The 27,568-nt window shown below is 39.1% G+C and overlaps 1 protein-coding gene and 1 long non-coding RNA gene across 5 annotated transcripts in view; one reads left to right on the forward strand and one right to left on the reverse strand.

Annotated features, from left to right (window-relative positions):
• Window positions 1-1,093: 1,093 nt before the first annotated feature.
• Window positions 1,094-27,568, reverse strand: part of gfra4a (GDNF family receptor alpha 4a) — a 118,886-nt gene continuing 92,411 nt past the window's right edge. The window contains exons 1-8 of one of the 4 annotated variants that reach the window (XM_077237471.1): window positions 23,811-24,145; window positions 23,452-23,532; window positions 19,300-19,645; window positions 17,477-17,586; window positions 9,415-9,549; window positions 3,285-3,466; window positions 2,744-2,865; window positions 1,094-2,364 (exon numbers count right to left, since the gene is read on the reverse strand). In XM_077237471.1, coding sequence (XP_077093586.1) covers window positions 2,361-2,364; window positions 2,744-2,865; window positions 3,285-3,466; window positions 9,415-9,549; window positions 17,477-17,586; window positions 19,300-19,645; window positions 23,452-23,532; window positions 23,811-24,138 — 1,308 coding nt within the window. In that variant the 5' untranslated portion in view covers window positions 24,139-24,145 and the 3' untranslated portion in view covers window positions 1,094-2,360. Of the gene's footprint in view, window positions 2,365-2,743; window positions 2,866-3,284; window positions 3,467-9,106; window positions 9,227-9,414; window positions 9,550-17,476; window positions 17,587-19,299; window positions 19,646-23,451; window positions 23,533-23,810; window positions 24,146-27,568 lie in introns of those variants that run through there. The other 3 variants (XM_077237470.1, XM_077237469.1, XM_077237472.1) reach the window with 3 other exon arrangements.
• Window positions 2,347-26,665, forward strand: LOC143745356 (uncharacterized). The gene is made up of 4 exons (XR_013205980.1): window positions 2,347-2,384; window positions 5,694-5,773; window positions 6,034-6,088; window positions 26,307-26,665. It is a non-coding gene; the product is annotated as an uncharacterized LOC143745356 (long non-coding RNA).

Consider the following 27,568-nt stretch of genomic DNA (forward strand, 5'->3'; position numbering starts at 1 on the left):
AGCGTTTACTACAGTTGAGTGGATCAGGTATTCAGATAGAGTGGAAGCGGGGGCTAATTTGCATAATCATCCACGTTAACTAATGGAAGCAAGTGTGTTTACATTCAAGCTATTTAAGGCGTGAAGGGATTTTTTTGTTTTAAATATGTAATTTTGACGATCAAAGATGAGTCTTAAATAAGGGATAATATTGACCGCAGTGGGACTTTCTTTAAACCTTGTTACCCTTTTTATAAACACATTTTATATAACTCAATGACAGTAAAGGGGTTTAAACTGTATTTAAACTTTCCAAATTGTAACAAGGTTGTAAGAAAACGCAAACTTCAAACAAACAAAAAATATATATGATAAAAGTCTATCTTGGTAGTCAATATTTTCTTAAAGTCAAGTAAAATAGTAATTTTTATTATTATCTATTCAGACAGTCCCTTTCTTTGCTGTCAGTTTGGGGGTTTGGCAGAGCCAGAATTCTATACATTCCACATGAATAACATGACAACCCATGGTTTTAGATTGATTTGGTATGCCAGCAAACCTCTGAGCATGTGTCTTCCTTCCTGAGTCAAGATGTTCAGATATCCTGTGGGTGTTTCGTTTTGTTGGGGGTTGTTCAAGGGCAGTGTGGATGTGTGTTCTGACCCAGGCGATGCACATAGGTGGCAATGCAATGACTGTGCTCCAAGTAAATGAGGGTTACTCCAATCCCTGAGTTACTCATTACCCCCTCAGCTTGAGCTGATCAGCGGACCCACACACAACCTGTGCCCACAGAACTAATTTCTGCAGAGTTACAACATCAGTCATTCGTGAATCCCCTTGATTAATTACCTATTTTGGCTAATTTTATAGTGCTTTCTCTACTATTTGTAAAGATATAATTCATGACATCAACATTTATTTTTTCTGTGGGACAACAAAAATGTGGACTTCATATATGAAGAAAATCTCACCAGTATTTTCCATTCAGTTATTTTCAACCATTTGAGCATATTTTACCACCATTTCTCCAGATTTTCCCCCAGTGTCCGCTGATCATAACAAACTTTGGCACTTATTCACCGCATGCACATATTGGGAAACCCAAACATTATTCTGTACATCCGTATCTGGCAGCTTTATTTTTCAGGTAATAACAAGTAAAATCCACAAATTCAACCCATTTGACGGGAATGTTTTGTGACTCCGGTCGCTGGTTGTCAATAGTCTCTTAAGGTTGTTGAGGGTCAAAGCATTTACTTTTCACTCACCTTGTTTGTCATCACACAACAATCGGGAATAAAAAAGCAACACAACTGCAGATGTCAGGTGCTCAAAGGATGGGGACGCGCAGAAAACTGTCGTCAGTCATCGGAGACAATAAACGGACCCTTGTGCTAGTTTTGATTGGCGGAAGCAAACAGTGAGTTAGGAAATATGATTAAGCTGCTTGAATTCACATGAACAGAAAGTGCTTTGTTTAACAGGGTGTTTTGTGCTGCTTTTTCCATTTGCAATAAGTTTGATGCAGTATTTCAAACACCCATATTAACAGGTGAAGTGTACAAGAACTGCTCAATGATCATGGCCTTCATCAAGATTCTTTAACCTCTGCTGCTCTTCATATCTGTGCCATTTTTTTAGCAAACATGCACTCGAGGACTGCTGGGATAAACAGGCTGTGGGATGTACATCTGAACAATACAGCCACATTACAAAAATAAAGACGTCTGTAACCCTCTGAAGCCTGTGAAAGAGCTCTCATCATAGACACTTTTAGTACATTCCATCAGTTTCCTTTCTCTTACCACTTGTTCCTGTGCTTCTTCAAACATCACAAAACACACTTCTATCCAGGTGAATATACAGCACATGTACCAAAACCCATCAATTCGAAAGAGCTGGGAAAAATAGATATTAAACTATAAATGATGAACAGGTAGTTGTTTTTTCATTTTTTTTCACTCGCTTTGAAGAGAGGGGGGGTAATCTTACACGGGCACAATCTTCAGTCCAAAATATGAGAGATACACACACACACACAATTATTTAAACCCTTGAAATCAGTCATTGTAAACATCCAAACAATGAATCACTAAATTGCGTTGAGGAATGGAGAAGGGTTTCATATATTCAAAGAGTTTTGCTGTTCTTGCGTCCTCTGAATGTGTTGCTGTGATGTGGAATTTAAAACTCATGAACACACGCACGCTTTCCCAGTTCTGTGGTGCTTTGATTGGTTGCTTGATTTTAAAGTTGGAGAGCCAGCAGCAGGAAGGGGAGGAGCCAGATGAACATGGCCAGGTGGGCTGCAGCAGGACTGGAGTCATAGAGATCAGGGGGCGGCAGCGTGGAGTCGCCCCACAGTCTGTCTCTCTCATTCATCTACAGAACAAAAAGAACGGGTGAGAGCTTTAGATACATGATATCCTTTTTATGCTTGATCTTTTTCACTTTGTTATTAGAATTTTATCTTTGTATCATAATATCCTGTCCTTTCTAACAGACACAGAACTTGATAGATGCATGAACAAAGCTATACAAGATAAAATAATGTGCACCTGATTATAAATACTGGTTTAGTTGCATAAATGATTGGCTTCTGAGTGCACAATGCTCTCAAAATTAAATTTTGACTGATTGCGGCATTGTGTTCCAATGTAAAATATGTGTCCTGATTGAAACAAGTGTAGAATCACTGCAATAGAAAATAACAAAACAACAGCTTAAGTCAGTCTACAGAAGGTGCTTTGCTAGTCTTAACTGGTCTCCCAGTCTGGTCCAGCTGACAAATCCCAAAACCCCTCTAAAACCATAAATCCAGATTAGTGTGGTGAGCTTGGCCAGGCAAGGAAACAAGCAACAGTAATCATGTAGGATGGTTTTCTGTAAGCAGTGAGACAAACACATATCTATGGCTTTGTTCAGACAGACATACAGTAAAAGGCATATCTGACTCTTATCCATGTAATTGTTTGAATTTTTTACAAACCCAAACCATATGTGATATGGGTATCACTTCAGTCTAGGGTCCAATTCTCACTATTAACTAGTTGCTTATTATCATGCATATTACTTTATCAGTACTTATAATACTGATACTAATTAATGCCTTATTCTGCATCACTATATTCTACATCCACAATCCTACCCAATACCTAAACTTAACAAATACCTTAATAAATATTAATAAGCAGTAATTAGTCATAGTAGTTAGTTAATGTTAAAAATTGGACCCTAAACTAAAGTGTAACAGTGATTTGAAATCCGATTAAACTCAGACTAGTCGGGATAAAGACTTGTACCTGTGTGGGCATCTGCGGACGCAGAATGTTCTGCTCGGTCTCCATGGCAGAACCAATGGTGGTAGTGGCCGTCTCGGTGCTGGTAACTAAGACCTGGTTGTAAAGATTAGTATTGGAGCCTGGAGCTTGGTTGGTCGCAGATTTCAGGTCTGTGTCATTCCCGAAAGCCAGAATGGCGTTCTCTGTTTGAAGGGAGGGATAAAAAGTCACATTCACCATCCTGCCTTTTGCAGATGAACACGTCTGGAAGGCTGTCATGCCTCAGTGGGCTTTCTCTTTCAGACATGTCCCTTTTTCAAAATGAATTTGGATTTCATCAACATGCTTTTCTACAATAACAACAAAACACACTCAGGGGAACCAAACAACGACTGGCTTATATATAAATGATGTTGACAGAACAGCATTCAAAATCACAAGCTCTGTCATCTGATTCATGTTCTAAATATAGTCCATTTCTATAGTTGACTATACATCCCTATATTACCAATCGGCTAATCCTGCCCTCCAGACATATATATATATATATATATATATGTATGTATGTATATAAACCCACTTGTATTTCCTAACGGCTTGGCATTTGTCCTTATTTCTTTGCCCATGTCTTCCATTTTCTTTCTTATCTTTTATTCTCGTTTAGTGTGTTTTCCCTTGGGAAAGACTGGAAATGGAGTGTATAGTTGAGTGAGCCTCTCTTCCCGTGGGTTTGAAAGAAGTTTTATTACCTCCAGTATCTTGATGTTTCAACCAAATCTTACCTATAGTAAAACAATGTGTATTCATTTTTAAACATTCTACAGTCAGCCATGTACCAGCAAAATTATCTTCCATATTAAACCTAAATACAGATTTCAAATCACACTCCTCTTCATTTCCCCCCTTTTTATTGGCTATATATGAGTCCATTTGAGAGTTACAGTGACAGGCCATATGAATGATAATAATCTGAATTGATTAATTCTCATCTAGTAGGTCACTTGTCTGAAATTACAGTGGCGTGAAAGTCACCTCAATTAAGATACGTCTGTGAGGATGGCACTGGACATGAACTTAGCTTGGTATTCATCTCTGGTGGTGAGGAAAGTGTTTTGTGGGAAAAAAAGGAAAGATTAGATTTATGAATGGTGAACAGTGGCGTGGTTGAGTGAATTTTCTTTCTTAATTTAAAACACTAATTGCTTAATCTTTGTGATCTTAACGGGAGATGAAGCAATAGAGAGAAAGAGAGTAACTTCCAAAGAATACCTTTTTGTACGTATAGTGCCTCTTTACTGTCATTATAGTACAGGGTCCTTGTAAAGCATATCACAACCTGCCATTAATATTCATTAAGTGTTTAATGCATCTCTGCACCAAGAGCTGCACAACCCCCGACCCCCCCAATCAGTGTTATTTTTGTTTTAGTAATTTTTTCAACAAGAATATTTTTGAGACTGAATAATGTATAAATGACTCTTTTTAAATCGTTGCAAATAGTTTTACTGTTTATTGCAGTTATTTTCCTATAGCGGCTAATGAATCGGAAGTCTTGCACATTCAAAGAAAATAGCTTACTTTCAGGGTTGCAAAATAAGGTGCATACAAAAGACTGTATAACTACGTCCCTGTATTTTGAAAGGTAGGGGCAGGGTCATAGACAAGCATTGAGTTTACTGTTAGGAATATCATTTCTGTCAGTTAGCCTTCACCCCAGCCCACCTAAAGCCCTCATTATCTGACATTCATATCATAACAGTCATAACACATCGTAATGATAGGAGTGTTAGCAGTGGAGTAATGTGGAGGAGTGCAAATGGTGTGAAGCTGATTAGTCTCTGAATGTTTAGCAAGATGCCATGAGTTGATGCTAATTGAAGCTGCCCACTCGTAGCATAGCTAAATTACAGCAAGGAAACAACCTAATATAGTGTCTATGTTGTTCACTCAGGAACAGAATACGGGGCGCTAAACAGTCCTGTTCATACACCATTCATGACAGCTGCGTTCTAGATCCACAGAGACTTCATTAAAGTACAACCGTTCAATTTTGAGAATGAGTTTGGTTGATATGTGCTGTATAAACACAACCAGATTTGAAAACTAGTTGTCTAACAATGCTAAAACTCTTGGAATTGCGTTCAGATTAAAGAACTGGCACTAAATCCTTGAAGACACAATAAAATAAATGTGTTATTTCTTATAGCTCCAAATTTGAGTCACAGCTGTTAGTAAATGTGATCAATCTCAAACAATAAGTGTGGCCTATGTAAAAACAAATTGTCACTCTCTATCATAGCTAAATGGATGTTATGATGGAGAAGGAGACAGATACAGGGAAGCGATGACAACGCCTATAAAGATGTTTAATCAGTGATGTGTAACGTATGGTTCCAGTATTCTAACTCTTTTTGTCTCACTCTCTCATAGATGAAGGGCAGGATGAATTCGTGGACGGAGGTGTGAATGGCTGCAGCTAGTAGTGGGGAGTTTGCAGTGAATGTTTAGAAGTAATGATTCCTCTCTGAACCCCTGACTTTAGAAGCAACTGACCATTTGATAAGCTCCACCCCTCTTGGATACGGTTGCTCGCTCAGACTAAAGAGGTTCACGAAACTACCATTAGATCAGTTACCATTAGCTACTCATTTTGATAGCAATTGCTGAGCTGGCACAGGAAACATTTGCTTGTGGACACACAGTTCTGGACAGAATGTCTTTTGAGCCAATCATCTGAGTCATTAATATCATGTGACTAATTACTCCACAGAGCCGCAGAAAAATGATGACAGCGCTGACTGGCTGATTAATTCACAGTGAATAACGTACGTACATTTCACCTTAAAAAAATAATATACTATCCACCTCATTTTTAAAGTAAGAGCAGTTTAACTTGAAAGTTCAAGACTTCCGTTGTTATCCACTTACAGTTATTTTAGCCGTACAAAAGTTTTACTGTTAAAGGTAGGGTAGGTACTTTTCGGAGCAGCTAGCAATAGCAAGTTAGCTTTGAAAGCATAAGATCCCAGCCTCCCTTCAGAGCGCTCTTCAAAGCCACTCCTTCAAAACGGACCGAATGCAATGATTGGACGAACATTTTATGGTCCTACGCCTTCCTCAGATGTCGAAATAAATGCATATAAATACATTTAGACTACTTAACTTAGTGGTTGTTATCAGGAAATGAAGTGACTTTCATCCAGCATAGCAAAAATGTTTCAGGAACAAATCACCTACCCTCCCTTCCAATGCACTTTGTTGTACATCTAGTCATTTACCTATAGTGGCCAATGAATTTGAAGTCTCGCACATTCACAGAAAATAGCTTTGGATAATAAGATGGAAAATATTATGTAATTTAATATTAATGATATATATTTTGCTTGCTAAAATGAATCCTTATTTTATTAGAATGTTGTTTTATTTATAACTATTTTTACTTGTATTTATTAATTGTTAGAATACATGGATACATGGATGAATAATACATGGATGAATAATGAAATTTTCTTCAAAATGTGCTCATGAAGTGGTAAACATTAAATGGATATTATTCTTACATGAGCTAAAAAAAAAGTGTGAAATTGCAAAGCTTTTTTTTAACAGATTACATTTATGCAGTAGATATGATTAAACACTACAGATTGCTTAAGTTTGCAGGTAAACGCAAACACAGCAAAGCACAAAACTGTTCCTAACGTTTTTGCCACTAAAGTACTCTGAATTTTTTAGTTACTAGCTTGAATCAATACATCAATTAACATTATGTTATTACTAGCATTACACACACAAACGTAGCAGTTACTCTTTTTGCACATTTCTCATCAAAACAATCATCCGGACCACATTGAAAGCGCTCTTACGAAACATAACCTTCACGTTTTTACTACATTAGTGAATCACTGAATCACTTCCATCTAATTCCACGTCTCCTGGCTGTTGGCCCACTGACTTCAGTGTAGCCAGCGAAACTAGTTCAGTAACAGCTGAGGTGAGGACTAGCCTCAATGGACTCACTCTCAAAAAGCTCTTTCAGCGGTTTCCCTCTATCCTGTGCTACTTTTGTCCTGTTTGCTACTCTCTGTCTGTCTCCGCTCCATTAGTTTTACTGCAGGGAGCCAAATTACGCTCAATTACCAAGACACCAGAGGCTGTGCTTAGGCTTGAATCAGCACACATACACACCGACCCAGCACTCCGGACTGCCTCAAGACCCGCAGATAGAATAGGGAGGGATGGCGGGAAACTTGACGCTGCAGTTTTTGTAAATGCCGGAAATACCTTTGAGGAGCAAGCGCTTCTGGATCAGAGCTGGAGCTAATCTCCGAGATCTCAGCGGTCAGACTGCAGCACCAGCCCACCTGTGAAATGGATGTGTTTACACGGTTGTGTTCGTTATTACTGGCTCAGGGATGCAGTGGGCCATGAGCAGAGCACACCGCTGAAGATATCCTGTGCTGTTAATGCCTCATTACCGACACGCATTGAAAATTCATTACATTACATCAAGAGAGTTTTCTCTCAGCGCTGATGATTGCACAATAATAGTGCTGACTGTGAAGAACTCTGCTGACACTTGTATTGTATCACCTGGGTCTATTTTTTGTCAATTGAAGTATATGAGTGTACACCGAGTGTGAGACTGTCCCTGTGTCCATATGAGCTTTCCTGATACACATGCAAATGGAATTATGTGAAATGAGTAGGATAAAGAATACTCTGCATTTATGAAATTTAGTAGGTGAGCAAAACCCCGATGACGTCCAGCATCTGCTGGGATTCTGAAGCAAGGAAACAATGGACATTTTGCTTTCCCATGAGGCCACTGGAGCAGAAGAGCCATTTATTTGACAAGTCGAATTCATTCAAATTGAAATCATGAAAACTATGGGTCCAAATGCTTCCTCATGAGTAAAAACACCCGAGTAAGGGTTTCCTCCAATACCCACACTTGCAGTTTTGCACTTGACCACTTATCTACTTTCATTACATATTTCCTGTATTGGGCCCAAGTGTTTATATGGATGTGAAGACTGCAAGTGTGTGTAGAACTTTTGATTACTTACATTAAAATAGACTGTTTAGTAGCCCCCACATAACTAAGTGATTAAAAAACAGTATTTTCTAGAAATAAATAAGCCACTCCTGACTATAAGTTGACTAAAAAAATGGCATCGTTGAGAGAAAATAAAAACAAAAAACTTTTACAAACATAATAAACTCTACATTATAAAGGTATTTACATTCTGGAAATATAGTACTCATCTCTCTTCCAATAAAATGTTCAACACTTTACATTTTACTATACTTTACATTTAAGATATTTCATGACGTCTAGCGATTTTAAGGCATGTGAGTTTCTGAACTCTATGGATGATGGGATACGCTGTGCAATGTTGATTTAGTGTGTGTTAAGGGCACTGAGCTTTGGCATTTTTTCAGACCAGGGACGGTCTGCAGACTGCAAGTGTGGGTTTTGGGACAGTCCCACTATTGTTTTCACAGTTGTTGTTGTTAGGGTGTCATAGAACTTCTGTCAGGTCAAAGGACAAAGCCAAGATGGTGGATGTCTGGGTAGGTATTTATAATACACACCTGCAAACCAATTAAAGGTTGCAAAGTTATTTCTTCACTGAAGACATTGAATTTAAATGCAGCCAGTTTCTGTGATTTATTTATTTATTTATTTTTAACTGAATTGAATTGATTTTTCTTTTATTTTTAATGGTGAAGCCGTATACTTTATATTAGGCACAACATTTGGTTTGAATTGCAAGTGTTAAAAAAAGTATACTCTATATATGAATGTGTGTAGGATGAATGAAATTTGGACATACTACATCAGTCATGTTGTCACTGTGACCAATATGGCATCACATGTGTCGCTTCACTGCCTTTCCAAAATCTTCTCCCATGAGATATTAAAGTGTCCATCAAACAGGCATCCGGGTACTTTTTGCCTACTGATATATGAATACTGTAAATTTGGACATACTACTTGGCTCACATGCTCTTTTTTTGTCCCCTATATAGTATGGAAGAAGGCATATTTGGATGCAGAGAATGTCTCCCTCCACGCACAAAAGGGAATATCCAACAATGATCCTAATATTTATGTGTGATATAGAACAGGGAAGAAGTTTTTACTCACTCAAGCAATTGTTGTCATGAAAATGGCTGAGGAAGTGGTTGCACTGATCTCGGAAATTCCCACTAGCCGCACAGGAGCACCACGGTCCCACATTGGATGTTGAGTTATCTAGGTAGTTTGGAGTGATAATGCTACCTACAGGGAGAGATAGAGAAATAACATAGAACAGAACATCAGTTGCAAAACAGAAAGCCAAATGTGGTACCAGTATGGCGGTATCGCATAAATGTATTCATCTGTCATAAGTCTTGTATTATGAGAAAATATCTTCTTTGTCAGATGTGCAGAGATTCAAACTTTATTTGGCATTTTCCACAAAATAGGTTTTAAAAAGAGCTTGCATTTTTTTCTTTCTTTTTGTCTACATATACTATAGAACCCTGATTTGTGTGTTATTTTAAATAAATAAAATTGATAACAAGGTTTCAAATAACAGCGTAGCTTTGAAGAAACTTTTGTGCAAATTAAGTCACGCAGAATTTTTTTTAACTATTTATGAAATGTGCCATTTTTGTTTAAACGGTGATAAAACTGAGGTTCATTATTGTTGGTTTAATTCATCAGCTCCATAAGGCTGGCCAAGGAACTCTTTGATGGTTCTGTACTTGAGTTTCAGAAGAAATTAAGTAATCTATGATTGATCTTTGATTCTTCATTGACATTTGACACTCGCGTATAAAATGTTGTAAACTTCTTTTTTTATCTTAGAGGTATTGCAAAATGCTATCCTCATGCTTTCCCTTTCAGTTGCAGAAAAGTTTATAAAATTGATTTGTTTTTTATTGCATGAATTATTGTAATGCACTTCTTACTGGGGTTTCAAAGCATACATCCTTGGGCTTAATACATGGCTGCAAAAAACCTGCAAAATAAAAGGAGTGAACTTTATTGACAACTTCAATCTTTTCTGGAGTCAGAGGCAACTGTTTCAACAGGATGGCCACCACCCAAAAAAACTTGGTTCAAGAGTGCTAAAGGACAATATCTACTTCTCCCTCCGTCATCCTTCTGCAATGTGTGCCAATCCACTCAACCTGAATGGCACACACACACCTGGATACAGTATGAATGACCATAGGATTTCACTTCAGCTCCTGAATGGACATGAGGTTGACACATCACACAAGGACAATGATAACACCACTCAGCCACAACAACCTCTGCTCACGGACACAATCTCAGCTGAGCCCTGCCAACAGAGCTCACCACAGACAGACTGTGACATACTAGAACTGCTCCAAGATTCAGCACCCAAGGACGACTCTCTGGAAAACAGCCAGGGAAACCAGGACAGCATATTACAGCCTCCAATAACACCAGAGTGTTATTGGACATAACAGTGTTATAACAGTTGGAGTGTTATAACAGCCCCTCTCACCGGAAACGTTATCCCTCTCTCCAGCATCTCCACTTCTGTGCTTCTCAGAGAAAATGTAACAACTGGTGCATGCTGGAACTAGACTATCCCACTCTTTTGCTGCGAGCCCCCAGATACCAACCAAAAAACGCCAGGCCCCACAACCACCAAAGCCTGCGGGCCCAGCTCGCCCTCCCCCTCCCCCTGTGAGAGCTCTTCGGCCTCTGCCACAGCGCCAGGGCCCACACCCTCCTCCAGCAGCTCGAGGTGAACCACAAACAACTGATACCAGCTCTCAGTGATATGTGTCGGGTCCCCGCTATGAAAACAATAACTTTCTCAAATGTTTACAGAACAAGCGGGTACCCAGTGTGCCTGTATCTTTCTCTATTGCTGTTCGATTACATGATAGAAAGTCTAAGGCCTTCAAAAGCCGTACAGCAAACCCACCTAATCTGGTGCCTATTACACGACATACTAAGATTTCTGTGGGGACAAAAAGTAAGACTGTTAAGTTAGCACTTTTAAACATCCGCTCACTTAAAAATAAATCACTTCTAGTCAACGACTTAATAACCACATACAACCTGGATTTTATGTTGCTAAATGAAACTTGGCTAGAAGACAGCTGCAGTGCAACAGTCCTCAATGAAACAGCCCCTCCTAACTTTACTTTTATGAGTGTCTGCAGAGCTGTCAGAAGAGGCGGAGGTTTAGCTGCTGTTTATAAAAATGTCTATCAATGTAAGCAAATATCATTTGGGAATTACCCGTCTTTCGAATATCTGGGTATTGTGTTAAAAGGTGCTCCACGAATTTTACTTATCATTGTTTACAGGCCTCCAAAATACTCTCCAGCTTTTGCTGAGAACTTAACAGAACTGTTATCAACAATTTCGTCAAGAGTTTGACTGCTTTGCCATTGCTGGAGATTTTAACATTCATATAGATAATGCAGAAACCAATATGGCAAAAGAAGTCAAAACTGTTTTAAAAACTTTTGATCTGACTCAGCATGTACATGGACCCACACATAATTGTGGACACACTCTAGATTTACTTATCAGTAAGGGTCTAAACATTTCATCAATTGTTATTAAGGATGTAGCACTGTCTGATCATTTCTGTATTTTCTTTGATATATTGATCTCTCCTGCAATTGAAGCTAGATCTGTGTCTGTCAAGAAGAGATGCTTAAATGAGAACACTAGGGTACTATTTACGAAGGCTATATCTTTAACACCAAGCATATCTGCTGACTCTGTTGATTTTCTCCTTGATTCTTTTAACTCAAAAGTTAAGAGTGTAATTGATGATATTGCTCCTGTGAAAGTCAGGAAGAAGAGTGACAGACAAAAAGCACCGTGGAGAAACTCAACAGCAGTGCAAAATATGAAAAGACAATGCAGAAAAGCAGAGCGCATGTGGCGGAAGTCAAAACTTGTAGTCCATTATAACATCTACAAAGACAACATCCATGCTTTCAATAAGGAACTAGGCAAAGCTAGACAGACTTTCTTCTCGAATATTATAAACAGCAATATAAACAACACGCGCACTCTTTTTGCTACTCAAGAGAGACTGACAAACCCCCCAAGCCAGATTCCCAGTGTAATGCTCTCAGTGAGAAATTGCAGTGAGTTTGCTTTTTTCTTCTCTGAGAAAATCAATAATATCAGAAAGGTGATCAGCTCATCCTTGAGTTGCGCTGGGGTCAGGCAGATCAGACAACAGCCTGAGAAAGTAGTCACTATGTCTGATTTCGAAATTTTGATGGCAAAATTTTGGAAGAAACCGTACAGCACCTAAAAACATCAACCTGCGCCCTTGACGCACTTCCCACATCTTTTTTCAAAAATGTGTTACACAGCTTAGAAGCAGATCTCCTAGAAGTGGTAAATGCCTCACTTCTCCCTGGGAGTTTTCCGAACTCCCTGAAAACTGCAGTTGTCAAGCCCCTCCTGAAAAAGAGCAATCTGGATAAGACCATATTAAACAACTATAGACCGTTCTCAAATCTTCCTTTCACAGGCAAGATCATTGAAAAAGTTCTCTTCAATCAGCTGAACAAATTCTTAAGCTCGAATGGATACTTTTACAATTTTCAATCTGGTTTCCGACCGCACCACAGCACAGAGACAGCGCTCATAAATATAATAAATGATATTCGCTTAAATACTGATCCAGGCAAATTATCAGTGCTGGTACTACTCGACCTCAGTGCTGCATTTGACACTGTCGATCACAACATACTTCTTGACAGGCTGGAAAACTGGGTCGGGCTTTCTGGGATAGTCCTAAAATGGTTCAGGTCATACTTAGGAGGCAGAGGTTATTATGTGAGTATAGGAGACCATAAGTCTGAGCGGACATCCATGACATGCGGAGTCCCTCAAGGCTCAATTCTTGCGCCACTCCTATTCAACCTGTACATGCTCCCAATGAGCCAAATAATGAGAAAGAACCAAATCGCTTACCACAGCTATGCAGACGACACACAGCTCTACTTATCCCTATCGCCTAACGATTACAGCCCCATTGACTCCCTTTGCCAATGCATTGATGAAGTAAAAAATTGGATGTGCCAAAACTTTCTTCAGTTAAACAAAGACAAAACTGAAGTCATTGCGTTTGGAAACAAAGATGAAGTTCTCAATGTGAACGCATACCTTCAGTCTAGGGGTCAAACAACTAAAAATCGAGTCAGGAATCTGGGTGTGTCTCTAGAGTCAGACCTTAGTTTCAGTAGTCATGTCAAAGCAATAACTAAATCAGCATACTATCACCTGAAAAATATTGCAAGAATTAGATGCTTTGTTTCCAGTCAAGACTTAGAAAAACTTGTGCATGCTTTCATCACCAGCAGGGTGGATTATTGTAATGGACTTCTCACTGGCCCTGCCAGTTACATTTAGGATTGATTTTAAAGTATTATTACTGGTATATAAATCATTCAATGGCCTAGGACCTCAATACATTGCAGATATGCTCACTGAATATAAACCCAACAGATCACACAGATCATTAGGATCACATCAGCTAGAAATACCAAGGGTTCACTCTAAGCATGGCGAGTCTGCTTTTAGCTACTATGCCAGCCGCAGCTGGAACCAGCTTCCAGAAGAGATCAGATGTGCTCCTACAGTAGTCACATTCAAATCCAGACTCAAAACACATCTGTTTAGCTGTGCATTTACTGAATGAGCTCTGTGCCACTGTTCGTCCAACTGTTTGCACTGTATTTTATTTTATGTTTTAATTACTCTGATTTCATTTGATTATTTCTGTATTTTATCTTTTATTCTAAACTGTTTTAATTATTCCTTTTTCTTTTGATTATTTTAATTTATTCTATGTAAAGCACTTTGAATTACCATTGTGTATGAAATGTGCTATATAAATAAACTTGCCTTGCCTTGCCTTGCCATGCCTTGCCTTGCCTTACCTTACAAACTACAGTATGTTCAAACTTCTATGGCTAGTTTTCGCTCTTCTCAGCATGGTCTGTTGGTTGTCCATCAAACACAGATTTTGAAAACATATTTGAAAACATACATTTTTATTTCTTGTTGTTTCAATACACCAACACTATTGTGAATTTATTGTGTTTTTCTTGTATTATGCATGTGGTCAACACTCCTCCAGCTGACTGACGCACATCAGCACAGAGACACTTTCACATTACTGATGATTAAATATTTGTTACATTTGAAAGCAATCATTAAGTTTTACTCTATAGGCCCTCAGCTAAGACAGATATGAAAAGCTGTCAATCTTTATCTTGTGTGTGGGTTATATAAGTGCGCTACAACATTGATTGCAGAGGATATATTTCTGTAGCTCTTAGAACGGTCTTTGTTCAGTAGGGAGGGAAAATGACTGCTTTTTCAGCGTGTCAGTGAGTGAGTGTAGAAGCTGTCAGCTGAAAGCGGGAAAAGTGGAGGTGCTGCACTCTAGAACACTATAAACACGTTTAAACACATTGATTTCTTTTGTCCCAGAACACAAAAGTGCAACATCTTCACAACCGTGCTTGGAGAATACTGCCGTAATGACTAACAGCCAGGGCAGAGTGCTTGTTCTCTTTTTTCTCTCCTCTATCTTTTTCTTGCCATTTCTGACTTATAGATTTGTTTATTTCACAAACTCTTCTGTAGTTCTCTTTACTAGCAAATATCATATGGCATCCTTGACGTCAATCCTGATGCATCTACCAAACATCATGGCTTATTTGTTTTCTATATAATGTATATGAAAACTGTTTGAAAGCTACAGTGCAGGGGAAGATTTTTATTTGTGTGTTCAATGTTTGTTTCTGATATTAGCAGTGTTATTTTAGTATCACTGAGTTAATAGTTATAGTACTTACTAATTATAGTAATTAACAATACTATAATTAGTATTATTATTATTTTAGTAAAGTTTTAGTAATTTTGTTGTGTACTTTGTCATTTTCATTACTTTTTTTAAATATGTCTTTATAGTTTTTTATTTCAGTTTTAGTTATTTTGGCACATCATCAAGTTAACCTACATGAAAATGAGAAATGTTGAATGATGAATGAGGTATCGCTTTATTTCAAGTAACGGCATTTTAGGCACAAAACTGCAACAGTGGGCCTCTATTTTTGACATAATTTGCATCATTGCATGCTCCTGGTCACATTTATTATAGTGAAATGTGCCTCATAGCTGCTTGTACTTTCGTAGAGCAAAATTGTTTTTCCTGCAATTATCTCTTGCAATACATCCACAGACAAATGCTGTGAAAAATTCTGTTCTAAATTTTTAGTGGAAGCTGGAATCTTCTCATCCTGAATCATTATTTGGTTATTGTGGCAATCGACTTCTGCTAGTTGTCATAGTGGTACTCACATCAATGACACAAATGTACTGCAAATCACACCCAAAAGTTTATACCAAGCTCCAGAACCAAATAACAACAAAGCAGGGGTGTCCAAACCTGCTCCTAGATAGCACTTTCCTACAAACTTACAGACAGGTGTGTTGGGAACTGGTTGGAGCTAAACTCTGTAGGATGTTGGCCTTCCAGGAGCAGTTTATTCTTAAATGACTACTATTAGTATGCCATTTATGGGTTTATCTCCACCAAAGGTGTAAACATTGAGCCTTACAAGCACCATCTAAAGATTAAGAGTGATCCGCTCAGATCCATCAATCTCTTTCCAGCTCAACCAATAGCGAGATTGAGGCGTAGCTACTGTAGTAGGCGGAGCCAGAGGGTGTTTTGCCGGTGTGGAACCATGGAAATAGACAATCAGCTTTGGTTACAGAAGTGCAAGCCAAAATTCACTGCATTTAGACCTTCAATGATTAAACAGGCCATGAACACTTCAAAGCAAACAATGGATGCTTCAATAACATACAGCCATGACAAAAGTATTAGCAATGACATACATTTTTGTGTTTCACAAAGTTTGCTGCCTCAGTATTTGTAGATTTTTTTCTATGATATAAATGGAAAACAATGATAGGGATTTCATACGTTTTAAAGGCTTTTAATGGCAAAAACATTCAATTCATGTATATTTACAGTGTTGACCGTTCTTCTTTATAGCCTTCTTGCAATTTCCTCTGGCATGCTGGATATCAGCTTCAAGGCCAAATCCTGACTGATGGCGATCCATTCTTGCCTTTTTAGTCATCAGAGTTGATCAAAATTTGTGGGCTTCAGCTTGTCCATTCGCATTTTGAGGACTGACCACAGGTTCCGTATGGGTTCTCTGGCAGTGTTTTTGGGCAGAATTGGGAGAGAGCCCACTCCCTTGGATGAAAAGCAACCCCACATATGGTCTTGTGATGCTTCACTGTTGGCATGACACAGGACTCAGAAAAGCTTTCACCTTTTCTTCTCCAGATAATCGATTTTCCAGGTGTCCCAAACAGTCAAAGGGGCTTTATCAGAGAAAATAACTTTCCACGAGTCTTTTGCTGTCTAATCCTGGTACTTCCTGCAGAATTTCAGCCTGTCCTTGATGTTATTCTTGGAAAGACGTGGCTTCTTTGCTGCCCTTCTTGACACCAGGCCGTTGACCAAAAGTCTTCGCCTCACTGTGCAGATGAACTCAAACCCACCTGCTGTAAAAACTGTAAGTTGCTATTTGGTTATGTAGCTTGGTGTAAACCCGAGTGTTTGGAGTCTGATCTGCATTATATGTGTCATCAATGTGAGTACCCTACAAACATGAGATGACTACTAGCAGCAACTGATTACCACTATTAAGTAACTATTCAGACTGAGAAGGTACCAGCTTCTACTCAGACAAATGCTGTGAAAAGTCCTGTTCTAAAGTTTGTGGATTTATCGCATGAGATGCAAGACAAATGACGTGGGCTGCTCTCTGAAGGCTTAAAAGCTAAATTCGTCCCAATGTTATGGCCAAAAACATTTGAAACATTCTTCCAAATATCTTCTTTTGTATTCCACAGAAAGAATGTCATAGGTTTGTAATGAGAGTGAGTAAATGATGGCCACATTTTGGAAGTGTCTGCATCACATGCATTGTTGATAAGGTTTAGTAAACCCCCAAGAGCAAGAGTGTGTATCCCAGTGGTCTTCCCTTCCCATAATTGCACCTGTTGGTGCATAAGCGAAGCTTGATAAGATTGTAATGCCCATAATTCGAATCTCTCTGACTGGTGTATGAGATAAGCCAGGTTGGACTATGTTGCTCAGATTTCTCACCTATCAGACCGGTGTATGCAATAAGGCAGGCTCCGTAATTTTCTTGCTGGCAGCCGCTGGCAGTAAGCTCGGAGGGTTGGCAGTCGTGCTGGAACTGAGCCCAGCGAGACCTGTGGGAACCACAACAACACATCCATCATCCAGCCAGTCAGCAAATCCTCAGAAACACACATTCCCACAAACACTTTCCTCTATGCTCGTGTAGGTGGGGCTACACGCTCTGTTATGTTTCGTCCTCTTCTGTTCGGTTTAAAAACCTTTACACCAACACTCTCTGCTCCATCCTGTCTTTTTCTACTTTTGTTTTTCAATTCCCCCCTACATATACGCAGTCCTGATCCATTTGTTTTGCTCTCATTTTAATCAGAGACATGACTGCAATTCAGAGTTCTGGAGAACTGCCAGATATTCAGCCGACTGAAAGAGTGGCAGTAACCGGCCGGGACCATTTACATGCAGGTCACATTCTGCCAGTCCTCTGGTCACCGATCAATCATTTAACCAGGTCAGTCTCAGAGGAATCACCCACATTCCCTGGTGATTTCTTATGCTAACTGGCTGTTGTGCCTGTAAGTGATCTCCTTTTGTGTAATGTGTTGTGTCAGCAGAGTGCTTGCCTGGCGCAAACGCGATGGTTGATCGATGGCAGAGACCAATGAAGGCCTTTGTGTTTGTGATGTAAAAAGAGGAGGCTCAAATATGACCAAACTCAGCTCTATTTGAGCCTTGTAGAGTGACTGCAGCTTTCAGACTTATGGTGACTCAAATGTGTTTGTTGAATCTCCATCTATCTCTCCATTTTCTCCATAGTGAACATAAAGTAACAACGAGAATCAAAACTTCTTATACTTTTATTACAGTATTTATGATGTAGTCTTCTAGCTGCATAATCTTTTAAAATAACGTTTTAAAATCAGCACCGCCACAAGGGGTGGTATAGCATAAACTTTTTCTATGGCCTGTTTTACACTAGCATTCAAAAGTTTAGAGTCAGTAAGTTTTTTTTTTAAATAAGTGTATAGTTTTATTTAGCAAGGATACATTCAATATTTTAAATAAATGCTGTTCTTTTGAACTTTCTAACAATCAAAGAACCGTGAAAAAATATATCGCAGTTTGTTTCCACAAAATATTAAGCAGCACAACTGTTTTCAACTTTGATGATAAAAAAAATAAAAAAAAGTGTTTCTTGAGCAGCAAATAAACATGAAAATAATTTCTGAAGGATCATGTGACACTGAGGACTGGAGTAATGTAAGTAAAACTTTGCCACCACAAGAATAAATAACATTTTAAAATAAATATTCAAATAAAAAAATATATTTATTTTAATTTATAAAAATATTATGGTTGTATTTTACTGTATTTTTTGGTCAAACTAAAATTCAGCTTTGGTGAGTTCTTTCACAAACATTAAAAACTTATTGAAACAAACTTTTAAACAGAATTGTATTCTTCAGTAGTTTGTAGAAAGTGTTTTGTTAAATTTACTGGTGGCCAAAATAATAACTTTTCCTTAAAATGTCTTTAGAAGTTTATGTGAAGGTTTAATTGCAAAACACAGCTGGTCATGTAATCTCAACCATAATAGAACAACCCTTGTGCAATAAAATAACGTTTCAGGTGCTACTGATATGACTGAAGTGTTTATCTCATCTGAGTTTATATAATTTTAAACAGATCTAACTTATATACATTTTTTTAGACCTTGACCTTGTGAACCTTTATATATTGCGTCCTACAATGCACAGTGCTGCAATCTTCAGTGTCCTCAAAAGAGCTTGATTGTATTTATAGTGGTTGTTTTCACACACAATACTCACTTGCACACATAGTCGGCCTCACAAACTCGAAGCTGGACCAGGCAATTGGGTTTTTCCCTTTCTTCATAAGAGCACGCAGGCACAATGGTCTGGCGTCGACGCTCTGCGCATGCAGTGTCGGTGCAAGGACAGAAGAGTAGCTCGTGCGTGTAGTCGGGCGGCACGCGGTCGAAGAACTTTCGCAGTGCTTTGCTGCAGCGCGGACGGTTACAGGGCCCGGCTAGTGCTGACGGGGCGATGCACCCCGACACGTACTCCGTTCGTAGCTTCTGACAAGTCTCGTCAACGTTACAGGCCTTGGCAGCGTCCAAACAACGATTCACAGTTGTCATGCCCACCTCAGACTCTAAATGGAAAGAGAGAAGCTTGGGATTTTAGGGTATAAAGAGATTAACGTGTTAGTTACACTTGCCTCCGTAGGAGTACAAACAAAGAGGTACTTGGAGTGGCTGCAGCCATACAGTCGCTGTCCAGTGCTGAAACAGAAGCCTGTAAACAAGATACCACAGAATACCAAACCACAACTGCAAAATGTGGCATTACCTACAAAACTCACATAACATGCATTGTACACCAACTCATAAGAAAACTATTTTGCAAGGTTGCGATTTTATATGAATTCATATGATGGGCCCTATTTTAACGATCAAAGCGCATGCTCTAAAGCACACGGCGCAAGTGCACTTAGGGCATGTCCGAATCCACTTGTGCTAATTTAACGACAGGAAAAATGGACGGCGCGCACAGTGCATAGTCTAAAAGCTTGGGTTTATTTTGTGCGTAACGTGCAATAAACCAATCAGAGTGTAATTTCCCATTAAAAGCCAGTTGCGCTCACGCCATGGCAGATTCGCTATTTACATGGTGGAATTTGCAAGCAGAAAGACTGAACGTCTCCAGAGAGCAAACGGATCTGCTCGTGCGCGAGGTTAAAATGCGCAAGCAGACCATCTACAGGACAAGCCGGATTCCACCATATCTTTATGTACACAATAATAATCTTACACATTGTAATCCTTTTATTTTGAATATTTTACATGTTTGTATGCTGCTGTGCGTACCTGTGTGTGTAAGCAGAGTGTACACGCGTTCGGTTATGCACAACCCTATAGGCGCAAATTTCTAATGTGCCCTTTAAATAACAAAAATAAATAAATACTGCACCATTGACTTTAGACCAGGTTTTTGTTGGTCAATGGCGCAGTCTATTTCATTTGCCTCAAATTAGCAACACGCCAACAATGCGCCTGAACACACCTCTTTTTCAGACCATCGGCACACAAATGGACGCAAATGCATTTGCTATTTTAACAACGTGGCGCAGAACGTGAAAATGATAATTGCGTCTGGCTGAAACTAGCGAACAACACTTGAGTCGCGCCGCATTGTGCCTGGTGTATAATAGGGCCCGATCTTCTTTTTCATATTCAAGAGATTGTGCTCAAAATATGTTAAAAACATACAAATGAGATTCAAATTTGTATGCATTAGCCACAAATTTGTCAAAAAATAAAACAGTTATGAATCGGCATGACCGTGTGTTCAATGCACTTACAAAAGCCTTCCAATTTTATAAATAATGTCATCAAGGGTATCGACTAATCAATGGTCCAGGGATAGATATGCATGTTGTTCCATACGGCCTTGAGTTTTTGAGGTGCGCTCTTGCTCATTGTTCTAATGAAGGTCTCTTTCTCTCATGTACTAACGAAGGTTTGAGTTAGATGTGAGTCTGTGTGGCCCGTGTGTGCTGCTAATGAATAGACCATGAGTGCGAATGAAAGTTGAATGAGTCTGGTCTCTCTCCCAGCTGAGACTGGCTACTCCTGCTGCTTCATTTTTCATATCAGACTAATGTAGGCCGCAGAGAGCCTGCCAGCATTACACTGCCACAGAGCTTTCTTTATCTCTCTCCGTCTTTTTCTCTCTCTTTCTCCCATGAGCCATGAACTTTTTTAGCCACTGCCCTCTTCATTGTCATCTTTTCTTCATCTTCACCTCCTCTATATATTTTATCATGTTCTATTTATTAGCCATCCATTCAACTATCCTGTGGTTTTTCTTTGCTTCCTTCCTTCAGTTTTTGTTTCCTTCCATCCTGTCCCTTCCTTCTTTCTTTGCTTCCTCTTTGTTTCCTTGCTTCAGTCCTTTCTTTTTCTTTGCTTCCATCTTTACATTGCTTCCTTCCTTTATTCATTTAATTTGCTTCTTTTCTTTCTTTACTCCCATCCTTTGCTTCCACCCCTTTTCTTCATTCCTTTCTTCTTTCCCTAATTTTCCTCCCTTTTTTAATCCATAATTTTGTGCTTGCTTTTTTTCCCTTCCTTGTTTCCTACCTGCCTTTCTTCTTTGCTTGCTTCCTTTTCCTTTGCTTCCTTCTTTCCTTTCATTGCTTCGTTCCTTTTTTGCTTGCTTCTTTCTTTTCTGTCTTTGCTTCCTTCCTTCATTCCTTCCGTTGCTTCTTTCCATCCTTCATTCCTTTCTATCATCATTCGCATCCTTTCTTCCTTTGCTTCATTCTTTAATGTGTTTCCTTGCTTACTGCCTTTGCTTGCTGGCTTCCTTCATTTCTTTGCTTGCATCCTTCCTTTCTTTCATCCTTCCCTATCTTCTTTTTTATCCCTTTACTTCCTGACTTTGCTGGCTTCCTTCCTTTCTTTCATCATTCGCATCCTTTGCTTGTATCCTTCCTTTCTTCCTCTCTTTATTTTTCTTGCTTCCTTTCCTCTTTCCCTACTTTCTTTTCAGCTTCTTTTTTCCATCCTTCTGTGCTTCTTTCTCTTTTTTAATTAATTTTTCCTTCCTTCCTTTCTTTCATATTCAAGTGATTTTGCTCAATCTGTTTTGGCGAGATTACTTTCTCATCCATCATTAATGGATTTTGCGAGCTTGTGATCAATACTGAGCCAATATTATGGACTCTGGTAGATTGCTGTATACACAGATTTTAAATGTAAGTACATCAGAGTTTGATGGGACCAATCAAATTATTATTACAGGCCTTACACTTCACACACATACAATTACACTCATTAATATATCTACATTGAAAGATGTATCTTTCAAGGCTAACATAATGTATTCAATAAAGTACAGTACATTGAAAGCCTTATGCCACATGAGTGAGATAATATGTTATAGGGATAATAAAGACAAAAAACACACAGAGAGAAAAGAGATAAAGTACCTATTTGGATAATTTGGCCTTTTAATTTGAGTCTATATAACTGGCCAAACAGCCTGTTACAAGATCATTATAATCTTGAGAATATATTGCATTAATTTCTCACATTTTTAACAGTTTCTTTGTCTCTTTTATTATTATTTCTGTGTGTCTATCTCTCCCCCCTCCTCTTTCTAATTTCCACACTTTTGTTTGATCTTTGTTGTCTCAAAACGCTCTCTGTGTTTGAGAGATGAGAGCAGCCATCATTAAAAGTCGTGCATGAATGACCAACATTACTTCCATTACTTTGAGGAAATCGTTCTCTGTCCTATCCCCAAGAGTTTAAATGTTATTTTATGCGTGTCTGCTTGGACTCAAGTGTGTCTATGAGTGTGTGCACACACAAGAGAGATGAGTAAAAATATCATTATGTGCTGCCCTCAGGGTCCATAAAATTCAGCTCATGCCTGAAGCACCCCATAAACTGAGGCTGACTACTGACAGTTTTAGTCATGTTGCTCCTCCAAAAATAAGTTACTAAACTTGGTATGCTGCTATTTTGAGGAAACGTAATGAGATGGGAGAGAGAGATGAGAAAGTGATGAGCAAAAAGCTTTGATTAGAGAACAAAATTCTGAGATAAATCATCCGACCGTTTAGTCTTTGTTAGGTCTGATAGTCTTCGGCCCACAACGAAATGTTTATTCTGTTCTTGACAGGACCCTAATGCATGCCTCATTTTGTAGGAAACGCGTAGTTTATCATCAACTGAGTGCCGATGAACTCCAGCTATGTTATATCCAAGTACATTAAACAAAGTGCTCATGTTTTGCTGTTGTAGGCTATTAAGCTCTGCCCTATTAATAACTCTTCATGGCTAATGCTTGGCACAGAAGTGACAAAACACATCGTGATCAGTCCCAAATATCAGATACAACATCATCATAGTACATAATCGGCATAGTGTGTCTGTGAAAATCACTGACCTGCAGCGATGGAGGCCAGGCGAACATAATCAAAGCCCCGCTCAACAGGCTCATATGGGTAATTCTCCACCAAGCTCAGCCCTGTAAACGCACAAACAAACAGTGTTTTCGTGGCTATGGTAACATAGTATTTAGTGTCTGTGAATTAATGAGAGTGCCACAGGTAAAAGTTCAGTTTGAAGTAATGCTTCTATAATGCTAAACTTGTTAGCATATTAAAACGCAGCGTCTAATTAGCATCCATTGAAGTGGTTTCCGGGGACTGCGTGGGTGTGTGCATTAGAACTTGTATTTGAATCATTGTGCGAGCCGGTGCTTTGTATGCGACAAACGATAATTATGAATATGGATTCGCTCACCGTGCAGTACGGACTGCTTGAGGCTCCAGTAGATGCTAAGACAGTTCTTCTCTCTCTTCATACCCCGTTTGCACTGGCACAGGTGCAGGGGGCTGGACAGCAGGGCCGTCACCGCGTTCTCGCAGTGGTTGCGCGCTCCCGGACCGAGCTTCACACTCCCGCCGCCCGCGACGCACTGCCGCAGCGTTCTCAAGCGCGGGCTGCACGCCTCGTCACTAGAGCACGAATCTCCCGCAGTCAGACAGTCCCACCGGGCCCCGAACACCAGCCGCGGAACCCCTGCACACAGATCATTTACTGTCCATAACACTTTACAATAAGGATCCATTAGTTAACATTAGTTCATACATTAACTAATAACTAACAATGAGCATTTTTACAGTAATTCTTAAGTAGGTCTAATTGATAATGTATACCCAGACGGTTGTTATTACAAAAGGAAACCACATAGGTAGACTAAATAATTAGACACGAAATGATTTGAGTTTAAATATTTGATTAGCTCATTAAACGTTTCCTTGGAGAATAACAGCTCCTAGCAAGCAACTTAGACAAACAGACAGGTACAAGGCAGACATTTAAGTGATACTACTGTTGAAGACCTATCACTTTTTTACACAAACTTTCTCCAAATAAATAGGCCTAGTGACAGGGACATAGGCTATTGATTTTAGAAGAAATCTTACCTGTTTGTTTATTATCTTATAATTCATTACAGTGCAGTTACAGAGCAAAAGTTCTAGCAGCAAGATGAACACTTCAACAATAAGCCTATAGGCCTACTCCTTCGGTTTCACTTTACAGTAAAGGCTACACTCAATGCACCAGCGTAAATGAAATGAGAGAGAGCGAGAGACATAAAAGAAGAAGCGGCCTGAAATTTGGATGAGACCTCTGACAATGCCATTATAGGTAGGGGTTAAAGTGGGACGGAACTGCGTTCCGGCACCTCAGATAAATTATTAAATAAATAGATTCATTAATCTCAACGAATCTCGCTGGTCCCGAGATGGACCGACTGGCCGACCAACCTCCCCGCCGAACGCGAGTGATTATAAGTGCGTGAAATGCACTTACGGTGGTTGAGCGCGGTAAAGTTAGTTTAATGTTCGATATTTCGCCGGACATTGTTTTCCCTTGCCACTGTTCTATAGGGTCGGTAGTCTTACAAAGATATCAAAAGCAGGATTAGTTTTAATATTATGTAACCATTATCGACATTAAATATTCGTTCAAAATCACCGTGCATTAATGCTGCATATTTATACCTGAGAATGCTTTGACGCGTTTCCACAACGTATGCCTAAGGGAATGTCTGCCAATTCCACTAACTGCGTTAAACGTAGCCTATAATTTATATTCTTTAAAATGACTTTTCAAATTCCAAAGCTTGTAGAAGGTTCCTATTGGCAATGCTGATCTGGTAGCCTTGAGTAAATTAACTTATCTAAGAAAATGATTCATAAAACTCATCAGTTTAGCCTATGTTTACTTTCTTCACTGACACAGACGAAAATGAAAAGACTATCAGTCAAAGTTCAGCTTTAGGAGGGGAAGAAATAAACTGAGAGAAAAAGAAAGATTAAGATGAGAGAGCAGGTATTGACAAATAATCTAATGCCCACTGACATGGTTTTAAAGCTATTTTTTATCCATTTTTTGGCCTTCAAAAGTCTTAAATTGCACATATGTAGGTCAGAGAAATCAAAATTTTCACAGTGTAAAAAAAGCCCCCAAACCCCCCTAACTACCTCACATTTAAATGCACATGACTGTGGGGGGTGAGGGGTAATGTGGGCTGATGTGGCTACAATGCCAGGGCTCAATTTTTGGCCCAGTGTTCAGCAATTTTAACATAGTATCGTCATCGTATCAGTGTTGATGGACCAAAATAAAACCATTTAAATTTCAACTAAATAAGTATTGTGATATGTGGTGCCACAGTGACACTCTTGTCTCAAAAAGTATTGCTATACCACGATACTCAAGATGTTGTCCCACGGTGGGTAATTTTTTCCCTGTTGCACCTACACAAAATTTGAGGGTTCCCCCACCTACCAAATCCCACTTTAACCACTGATTATAAGGGAATCATTGGCTAAATGCAAATTGCCATTATAGGGAATAACTGACCTTAAATTATGTGATTGACCAATCAGAATAAAGAATTTCAGAGTTGTTTAGTCCATTAAATAATATTACCAGATGCAACTTTTCATTTTAATGATGTATTAGTAAATGTTGAATTTAACATCAAGTAGGATTTTAAAAATGCTTTTATAATTGTTAGTTCATGTTACCTATAGGCTACTGTAGTTAACAAATGGAACATTTTGTAAAAAGTTACTGAATTGTCATTCATAAACCATGTTATAATATACAACATTTATTGCTGTAAATAAATAGCAATATTAGAACCAATGCGGCGACTAAGGGAATCATTTAAATGTTTATCTCATTTCAAACCTCATCCACTTTTTTTCTGCCTTTTCACAGCTACGCCACCTGTTTTCCAAGGGTCAGCAAGCAGAAAAGTGTGGAGGACTGAATGACAAAGCACTTGAGTACCAGAGTTGTTCATCAAAGGACAATTTCATCCTTCTCAAAAATTACCATAATCATATGTGACAAAGGAAAACAAAACTGTGCCCTTCTTTGATTGTAAAAATATTAAAAGAGCCCACATTCTAACCAGAAGTAAATGGCAGAGAAATATTCTGAAAGTGTGATTCCCCATCATGCACTGCTGTTTTATCTCAAGGGCAGTAATTGCATCTCACACATCTGTTTAGCTGAAACCCATGTCAATAACTTCAGCAGGAAAAAAAATATTGTCAACAGCTGTCTAAGTTTCCCAATAAAATGTGTGTACTTCACCTTATAGTCTTTGTTTAGCTTTTTTAGTGTGTGATGCAGTAAATAACTTTTATTGCTTACATCGTGAGATCTTAAATATCATGATCTCTGCACTGTTTAAAGAAGCTGAATGCAATAATGGTCTTATTGAGAGTAGTTTCAGCCTCAGACGGGCCCACCCACGGAGTGCCCACCATCTCTGTCCAGACCATCCGATTAATATTGCACACAAAACTGGCAAACGCATCGGAAAAGTTTAGGTTTGAGTTTTTTCCACGCCAGTCTATGATTGAACCTGCCCCTGGAGCTGCTGATATAGTTCTCAACCGTCTTTGAGTCTGTTCTGTGTGCCTCCGTAACTATCTGGTTTGCTTCAGCTACCAAATCGGACAGAAGGAAAGTGCAATGGACTGTCAGGACTGCTGAGAAGATTATTGGTGCTCCGCTGCCCACCCTCCAAGAGCTGTACATCTCCACAGTGAGGAAATCACACACACACACACACACACACACACACACACACACACACACACACACACACACACACACACACACACACACACACACACACACACACACACACACACACACACACACACACACACACACACACACACACACACACACACTCAGGCCACTGCCTCTTTGAACACTTGTTCACCACAGAGCTTTGAGCCCTAGAACATCCAGGCACAAGTTTTCCCCCTCAGGCCATCTACCTCATGAACAATTAAAGACTCCCTGTGGTGAAAATCTAGTTTTTATTGTTGTTTATACATCTATGTGGCTTGCAAATTCATAAGTCAATACCATTGCTGAGTATTTTCTCCTTAAAACGGCAGTGTTCCAAAGACAGTCTCAAAAACGCTGTTTGAAATCACCATTGTTCTCTACATCAATGT

Source organism: Siphateles boraxobius, unplaced genomic scaffold (genome assembly GCF_051911475.1).
Source record: "Siphateles boraxobius isolate OS27281-9 unplaced genomic scaffold, OSU_SipBor_1 20, whole genome shotgun sequence".
In the NCBI taxonomy this organism is placed as follows: Eukaryota; Metazoa; Chordata; class Actinopteri; order Cypriniformes; family Leuciscidae; genus Siphateles; species Siphateles boraxobius.